General features: G+C 35.9%; 1 protein-coding gene across 1 annotated transcript; it reads right to left on the minus strand.

Annotated features, from left to right (window-relative positions):
• Nucleotides 1–4,646: 4,646 nt before the first annotated feature.
• On the minus strand, nucleotides 4,647–9,010 carry LOC118343667. Its single transcript, XM_035684743.1, has 4 exons — nucleotides 8,793–9,010; nucleotides 7,518–7,787; nucleotides 6,409–6,656; nucleotides 4,647–5,218 (listed from the first exon to the last, which is right to left on the minus strand). The coding sequence occupies exons 2-4, from the start codon at nucleotides 7,753–7,755 to the stop codon at nucleotides 4,862–4,864; spliced, it is 843 nt and encodes a 280-aa protein (XP_035540636.1). The 5' UTR covers nucleotides 7,756–7,787; nucleotides 8,793–9,010; the 3' UTR covers nucleotides 4,647–4,861.
• Between the last annotated feature and the right edge of the window lie 403 nt (nucleotides 9,011–9,413).

Here is a 9,413-nt window from a genome sequence, read left to right on the forward strand (position 1 = left end):
ACCCTTTGCTTTTTAAAAATCAAAGTGGAACTTGCCCAAACAGTCCCAACTCGTGGCATGCACTCTAGTTGATGCCTAAATTTGTTTTCAACTATTGATCCCTATGAATGCATGTATATGAGATTTTCTTTAATCACAAATGATTAATAACATCTTTAATGACATAATTAAGGCTAATTATTTGATAATCAAGTTCATCACAACACTTAATCATGACTAAGATATCCTAAATCTCCAATTTATTCAAAACTAATTCATACTTGATGATCAAAACAAGATAGATTTAAAACCTATCATGACATGTTTTAAATCACAAATAAAATCTTCCATAGTTATTCTAAGACAATAATAAATCATATCAAATCATGGTTAAGACATGTCATAACTAAATTTTCACTTAAAATCATTTAATCATTCAAACTATCTCTTAATTGACCCGGTTTTGAACTAAGCTTGATAACTTTCTGAAAACTCAACCAAATTTTGTACCAACACTTGAAGACAAAACTTTACATGCTAAATAAGATCAAAAGCAAGAAAACTTACAAATTTCGTGGCCTTCAAAGTACTCAAGATAGCTTTGCACAAGAACACTCAAGAACTTACCAAGAACTCACTCGGTTTCACTCTTTTGATCTCTAAGACGGAGAAGTGCTCTCAAGACTCAAGAAAAAGCTTGGCACTGAGGTGTGGGGGAAATGAGGGGGTGAAGGGACCTTTTATAGGCAGCCAAAGGGAGGGGACGTTGGCCTTGGTCCAAGGTGATTGGTGGAAGGTGGTGTAAGAAGCTGAAATTTTCAGATTTTCACTCCATCACTTGAGTCATCTTGTACAGAGCAAAAAAGTTCCCTAAACCACCATGATCTCACTTATGTAGTTGCTACATTACTCCTATGGGGGCTGATCAAGTCGTGGTACAAAAGAAATAGAAGGAAAGCCAACAAAACCAATCATGGGGTTGACGGGTTCAAAGTGATTTTCTTTGGATAGTTTTGCTCATTGTCTTTACTCATCCTTTTGATTCATCATCATGGCTGATTTTTTCAGGTGCAAGGTCCCTTCTTGAAGGCCTTTTCTGGTGATAGAAGGTGGAGGGTTGGCTGCCAAGTGATTATGAAGGTGCAGTTTGAAAAAAGATGATGCAATAGAGAATGGTTGCTGAAATTTCATATTGCCTTCATCAGTTTGTTTCCTCTTGTGCAGGGGGAATAGTGGCTTGAAACCACCATGATTTATTCCTTACTATGGCTACAATGGTCTTACAGTGGTGGATAGGTCGTGGGGCATTGGTTTAGTTGACAAAAATTCAAGCAAACCACCTATGCTAACCGGCGGATTCAAGTGGCTTCTATTTGGCAGATTTGAGCTTCTAATTTTGGATGGTTTTGGGTAGAAAAATCTGTGTCTTCTTCATGATGGTCATGGGCCCCTTGGGTATTAGGTGGTGAAGGAGGTGGCATGGGGGTGGTGGCTCAACCATGGCAGATGGTTGGTTAAATTCCAGCCCAATCGGTTCCTACACAAACTAGACCAAGGTGCACTCAGTTTGGTCATTTGAGTTGGTTTGTTAACCAATTTTGTCCATGGCTCAAACTGATTTGAAGGGGTCTCATGAGGTGTTCAAGGACCATATTACCCTTGGGGACAAACCACAAAAATGTTGGGCCTAAGGGCAAAGCAGTCCAAGCATTCAAAGGACAATAAACAAAGCCAATTGATGCAAGGTTTGGGTTTGATATGTCATTTTTCTTAATGACATGTAGGGAGGTTTAGCTAGGGTATTATCAAGGTCTAATTATGATATAATGAAGTAATAATTCAAGAAAATTTGAATTAAAAGGTTTAAGAAAATATTAAACAAAATTAAGCTTCAAAACATGGCTTAAAACTCACTAACCTCAAGTATGATGATTAATGGTCTTAACCAACTTTCAAAACTTAATTTGGGTACTTAAGACATGATTTGGGTTTAAGGAAACCAATGATATGGTGTATTGGGCTTTCAATTGGAAATTCAATTTTTTCTAAATGCTAAAGAGAAACAAATGAAAAGACATAAAATAAACAAGAATGCAAAGTGGGATATAAATAAATAATTTAATTAATTTTCAATTATTACATTTTATTAATACTCATTTCATATGTTGAAGTCCCTCTTATTGTGATTACCTAGTAATCATAATTACAACTAGAGATAATTACTTTAATTAGATTGATTCCAAAAGCAGTTTCTGATTTTATATGCAGGCTACAGAGGTGAGTTCTTCGAATCCTTGTTAGCTTGATTCCCTTTGTTGTACTATGAATTATACATATTTACTAGGAACTAATAGAGAAACTAATGGAGTACCGAACAATGGGTAATGGGTTTAATCAAGTACCGAACATATATACGGGCTATAAATTAATTAAAAAAATACGAAATCATGAAATCGTGAGATCAACAATACATAAAAAACAAGTCTACAGAGAGAGATTACTGGTGGCAAGGCGTCGGTGGTGCTCGGTGTGAAGACTAACTGACTAAAATGATGTGGAGAGAAGTTGAAGAGGGCAACAACGACTAGAGTTTCGCAGTGGGAAGAAGAGATTCACAGAGGTATTTCGGGTTCATGGTTTCGACGGGTTGCTTATGTCTAAACCCGATATTAAACTTTGAACCGATGAACCCATCTTTATTCAGGTTGGACAGATCAGGTGTTTCGAAAGGATCGGGCCAAAGCCCTTTATGCGCAGGCCTACTTTCAAACATATTACGTCTGTTTGGAAACAAATTAAAAAAGTAATTTTTGAAATAAAAATGATAATTATTTAAATTTTCAAAGATTATGACAATATCATTGAAAGTTTAAAAGTTGTAATTATTTTAAAATTGTATTGATATTTTTTTATCTTTGACAGCCTTTTTAAAAATTCAAATTACGTTCTGCATTATCTAAAAAAATACGTTTGATTTTCACCAAACGTACATTTTATTTTATTTGAGATTAAAAGTGATTTAATATATAACATCCAGATAACTTAATTTTTTCATTAAAAGCTTTTAAAACTATTTAAACATTTTTTAAAACTTTTACTGCAATCCAAAACATACCCTAAAGCTCTCTCCTTTACGGGAAACCCTCTCCTTTCTCTCTAAAGCTCCCTAAACACCAGATCCGTTGAAAGGGGGTGGGAGCTTCGGCTCCTCGCCCCCCTGCCCTCTTCCTTTTCTCTCTCCATTTAATTTATGTGTAGTGTTTTTTGTTTTGTTTTGTATTTTTTTAGGCCGAATAAGGAAGGATCGTCGTTTGAGTCTTTCCATCTATCACATCTCTACACGCGCCCCACTGATATGATGCCTAGCCGCCGATCTTCAATACCTCCAAATCCGACGTCCATCGGAGTGGCACGTAGCCCGCACGCGCGGGACGAAGTTTCAAACAGCGTTGGCGCGTGGCCTTCACGCGCCACCGAGGAGCCCTCTCCTGACACCACACTTGGTTGCTGTGGAACCTCTGATTCCGGGTCTTCCAAGTCTGACCATCGGCTTTCCTCCCAGCATGAACAATTTCTGCACGAAACAATGCCGACCATTGTGTACTGTTCATCCATTTTGTATTTTTTGTTTTGTTTTTTTTGTTTCGTTTTCTTTGTTGTTGTCCGTAATCCGAGTGAGGTTTGGGCCTTTAGATCGGACGTAATCCGAGGCAAGGCTTTCGAGAGTGGTGGGCGATGCTACGGCCGGTGGTTATACGGCCGGGCTGTAGTGATCCGTATGTAGGCTGGGTGCTCGTTCCACCAGGGCTCGAGATGACGATGCTTACAATGGGCGTGACGTCTGGGGTCTCACTAGAGCTTGTGGTCTTGTAGTTGGTAATGTGATTATTTGTAGTTGTCTGTTAGTTTAGTTTTTGATAAAATAGGAATAGGCTATAGGATTTGATGTCCATAGCAGTGTCCCGTATTCTTCTTCCCTGGGAGGATAGAGAGAGCCTTTAAGTTCTGTTTTTACAGAACGCTTTCTCTGTTACGAGAGAATTTAATTAGAAGTTAAGACAATGTCCGCCACAAATGTATTTGTGTGTAAGAATGCCCTAGAGCTGTTGCATTAGTTGACTTATGGACTAGATTTCCTATATATTGAAATTTCTTGTATTGATAAGTCACATTTGTAACTTCAGTTTATTAATGAAATGAGTATATTTCATTCAAAAAAAAAAGAATTCATCGTATCTTCAATAAAGCTATTTATTGCCACGAAAAAGGAAAAAAAGAACAAAAATGAAAGAAAAGAAAGAAAGCTATTTCTTACATGTGAGCTCCTGACAAACCGACTTCAAAAGCAATATCAACAATAAATGTTGATATATATATATATTATATATATGTATATATCAAAATTAAATAAAAATATTATAAAATTAAAATATTATTTTTATTTCAAAATTTGTAAAAATCATATTAATTTTTATATTTTATTTTGAAGTCTGTAAAAGTCATTTTGATTTTGTGTTTATATAATGATTAGATAAAAAAATTAAAAATTAAAAATTAAAAATTAAAAAATATTTTACGTTTGAGAATAAAAATATGAGAAATTTTAAAAATTTGAAAATTTTGTATCTCATCTCTGTATGAGTCCTTAATCAGCAAGCCACGCATCATGGATTCTGAAACACAATAGTCCTTCAATTTAACAATGCTTCTAAATGCTGAACACGAGATCCTGATTCACATAAACAAAGGGGCAATAAAACGGGAGAAAATGGTATAATACTGCAGAAGATAGAACGTTTACAGCACTAAAAGTGTAGTACCAGCCTAAACGGTATTGCGTAGACCAGACACCAGAAATCAGCAAGGCATGCATGAATCGAAATTAGTAGTAGCGGGATCCAGTATCATAAACACGACCACCAGGATATGGACCTCTTGACTCGAGTCCCTCATCTCTGGCACCCCCAAGAAATCGAGCCCGTTCTCCGTATGAATCAAAATGATCACTATTATAGCCTCTACGTGCTTCTCCCACAGCACCTGAGCTTGCAATTCCAATGTAACCATGAGGATCGCTAGAGCCCATGCTACTGTTAGGGTACTGATCCATCATGGCTTTCTGGTACTGATGATGCCGTGCTTGAGATTCCCTCTGTAGGAATTCTTCTCTACGACTGGCATGCCGAGCTCGAAGTGCTACTAGTTGTTCCTCATACTGAGCGTTTATTGTGTTTATTCTCTGAAAAATGAGAGACCATTGTACAAGATATAAATTGGGTTGTGCAATTAGGTTATTATGTATCATGTCAAAATTTATGGTGGAAAGTGAAATAAGATGGAGTGAGCAACAGGGAATGCGTTGATGGCAACCAAAACTAAAATAATATAAAGCTTGATTTAGAAAAACTTAAGATTGCGTCTTTAATGAAGGGGAGAACAAATCTTGCAGCCAAAAAGACAAGTTAGACACTGTTTAAGAAGCCTCTTTGGAAATTCTCAAGAAAAGGGAGTTAGAACAATAGCAAATAAAACGCTTCCTTGGCCTTTAGCAGCATTTCTATGAGTCAAGTAACAGTGTTTAGTCACAGACATCCCAGTTTTGACATGAGGGATGTCACTGACTGACCAAAACTTAAAATGCTTCGAGTAACTGAAGGCCATATTGTCCATTCTCCATGAAACGTGCTGGTGCTTTATTTAGGTCTTAACAAATGGTATCAAAGCCAATCCCAACAAAAGGTGTGTGACTTGAGTTGTGCAACCTATGATGAGATGGCTTGATGAGGATGTCATGGATGTAAAAGGGAAGATTCTAATACCCAGATAGAGTATAGGAAGATGGTGAATGAGATTTCATATTGCTTAGTAAGGAGAAGTTCTAGAAGGATCCTGAATTCAAAGAAGGGTTTGAAATTTTATGGGGTTAAGGGTTCTCCCATTGTCAGCCAAGAATTAAGGGAAAAAAATAGAGAAAAAGCCTCCTAGGTAAAAAAGTTATTTTGATGTTTTATCATTACAGTAACCTGTTAACAGATCAATTTTTTAATAGGTATGTCTTTTGTCCCTGACCCCAAGCCCAGTTTCATCCTTGTAAATTTTTTTGTGTCAATTCAGACGATGCATTTCTGGACATGACTCATTTTGGTCTTCCTACATGACAAAAATCGTCACTGCATCCATTTTTATCACGATGAAACTTATAAAAAAATGGATGCACGAAGAATATTTATCACTTCAATATGACTCCATATAGGAGATAAATTGACAAAAAATTTCAAGATACAAAACTGAATTCAGGTGATTTTGCAAAAGACAAATGGCATACTTCAATGTTGTAACCTCATGAAAACGTGTATAGTAAGTCATCCGAAGTAGCTGGGAAAATGTACTTTGAAATATTTTTCTATGCACTTTCAAACATGAACTAACCTCTCTATGCCGAGCATTTTCAGCATCCTCAATTTCATTCTGCTCCTTGGCTAGTTTCATAATATCATCATGGAATTTTTGCTCAAGACCTTCAAAAGTCTGCAACAGAGCATTGTCCTCAAAACCAAGGTCCATATTTTCTTCATGAGTTTGGGATCTGGTGTCACTGTTGCTTTGTTTTTCTAAAGCTAGTTTTGGATCAGGCCTCTGACCATGAAAATAGGATCTTGGAGCATCACTCCCTTGGCCTACATGATAACAAGCGTGTGTCTCAAATTGTAAGGAGTCCACAACACAGTGATAGAAACTAAAGTGCATGTCAAATCCGCAACAATTCTAAATTGATATCTTGAGTTTATGAAGCAAATATGGTATGTACAACCACAAACATAATTAAGACGAATTGAAAACATATCTATCCTATTCAGTTCTCTAGGCTGGCTCATTTTGTGTTCCATTTATATGCACAGCACTTATAAAAGCCTCCCGAAGAAGTCACCTTAGCCCAGTAACCTTAAGCAAGTAATAAAAAAAGTTCATTAAAAAATGCAGGATGAACACAAGAGGAACACCTAGAGAAAGATTATTAAATTTTGGTCTCAATATCACCATTTTCAATTTTCTTTAATAAAAGTATTGAAAAAAATAAACTAGCCTTAGATAGAGACAAAACCCAATTGTCTATGAGTGTGAATATCAATTAAAAAAAATTAAAATTAACATAAAAAATAAATCAGATTTAGCATTTCATCTCTCAGATATAATTTTTTTTTTTTTTATAAGTAATAAACTTTTATTGATCGAATGCAACTAGGCAAAGCCCATGTATGCAGGTAGTATACAAAAAAGACCCCTAATTACACTCTAGCAAACTGAAAAGAAAGTAAAAACTCATGAACATTCCCTCCCTTTAATACAAGAGACCCCTAATTTATATCTGAGTAAAAACTCAGATATAAATTCTTTATGATAAGTAGTATTCTACATATGATTAAACACACTTACTCCCGTCTTCTTCATGGAAAGCACATAACTAAGCAATTTACGAGGGACCCCTACTACCCATGTATAGGTTCAAAGATGCATACACACAGATAAATAACACTTGCCTTCATTGGACATATAAGATGCCACTGAATTTGAGACTTTTGATCCATCCCTTTCCCATTTCCATCGTCCCTCTGCATTTGAGGTCCCATATGGATGTTCCCTCTCAGGAGTGAAGGCCTCCAGTCGTCCTTCAAAAGGACCGAGCTTCTGCTCCATCCTCTGAGTAGACATTTGATGCATCTGGCTGCTGGCATATGTATTGACACCCGAATGGGTATACTGCCCCTGCTGTCTCATTGTTGATTGATGAAGCCGCTTGATTGGTAGACCTATCAAACATAAAAGCCATCAGAAGAATTGTCAAATTACTTATTAGATGCACAGACACAAGCAAACCTTGCTATAAAGTCGAATTCATTATACTGAGTCAATGGTGCACAATGAAGAGGCATTCCATTCATGGATATCAAAAGACTGGGTTTGAAGTTGAACACTCCTTAAGTGAACTCATGATCATAAGCAAATGACAAAGGCATGTTTGGTAAAAGAAAAACTACGGCTCTAATGATGATATTGTTAACAATTGCTTTCATTAACATTTCCAGTTTTTTCATAAAACATTTCAACATTTCTTGGGCAATAAAATTGAAGCCAATATGAGGAGATTATCATAGTGCCTGCAAAACAAAAATAAGGACTAGCATTATTAAGTATATTATGTCAATAATAACCTCAGCAGTTAGATTATTTGTCTAACGGAACAACAAAATGAGAAAACAACCCGTGATGCAATGTACTTGAGGTTTCAAAGTGAATGTCTAAACAAACACCAATAAACCTGAACATATAAAAAAGAAAAGCAAATAACTACGGTCAAATGCCATCAGGAGTTCATAGACCAAGTTGTACATGTATGCACGCACACATGCAAACATGCATGAACAAACACGTATCCGAGCATGAAGCCCAACAAAAGGCCAATCAATTTCATAGTCATTTTATCAAACAAAATACGTGCAAAACCCTGTAAGAAAAATTAGGGTTATCAATTTTTGTTCATAAGTAAGGGGTTAACATATCTAGCAAAACAAAAAAATGTAAAGGGTTAACAATTTTCATGAAACCCCAACTTAATTACAGATAAGAGTAATAATATCAAAGATCCAGCTAGACCCCAATGATCAGCTCTTTATGAAACCCAGGCGAAAAAAACCTTTAAAGAGTTAACAGGAAAAACAACAAAAAAAAAATAACAGAACAAAAAGATCGAAATTCAGAAAACATTAAAAAGTAATTTTCTTTCCTGAATTATTTAAATAGTTTCATTACACTACCTTCTTCAACTCTGTTAGATGAGGCCGAGGAGCGAACTCCGAGCAGCGCTAGACAATCAAATGGTTTAGAGCTTGGTCTGCTAATCTTTTCTCCCCTTACGGAGCTGAACCGGGTCGGGTCGAGTCGAGACTGGCCATCGATGCTTTTGCTATTATCTTTGGAACAATGCTAGAGATCAGCCTATTGTACTTTGCACTCTCCACACATCTTACATAATTTTTTTTTTTCTTCATCCCAGCATGTTGGGTGTGCTGGGCTTCCACCAACAATAGGCTGTAAACAAGATTTTTTCTTATCTTTATGAAATAATTTTTTTTAGGACTTTACTGCACATTAGTTGCTATTTATCCACACACCACACACTTATGACAATTTTTTTTTTAAGTGTGAGGTATGAGGTAATAGTTGATTTGAGGAGTAAGATAAGATACAAAATTTATAAATAATAATAAAATAGTTTGTGAATAGTAGTGAGATAATTTGAGATGAATATTTTTTGAGTTTTAAGAAAAGAGAAAAAAAAATTGAATAAAAAATATTATAAAGTTAAAATATTATTAGAATATTGTAACACCCAGTTCCTTCTTCTTACGTACGCTTCTCTCTTTCTAACGTATGTT

Source organism: Juglans regia, chromosome 1 (assembly GCF_001411555.2).
Source record: "Juglans regia cultivar Chandler chromosome 1, Walnut 2.0, whole genome shotgun sequence".
NCBI lineage: Eukaryota > Viridiplantae > Streptophyta > Magnoliopsida > Fagales > Juglandaceae > Juglans > Juglans regia.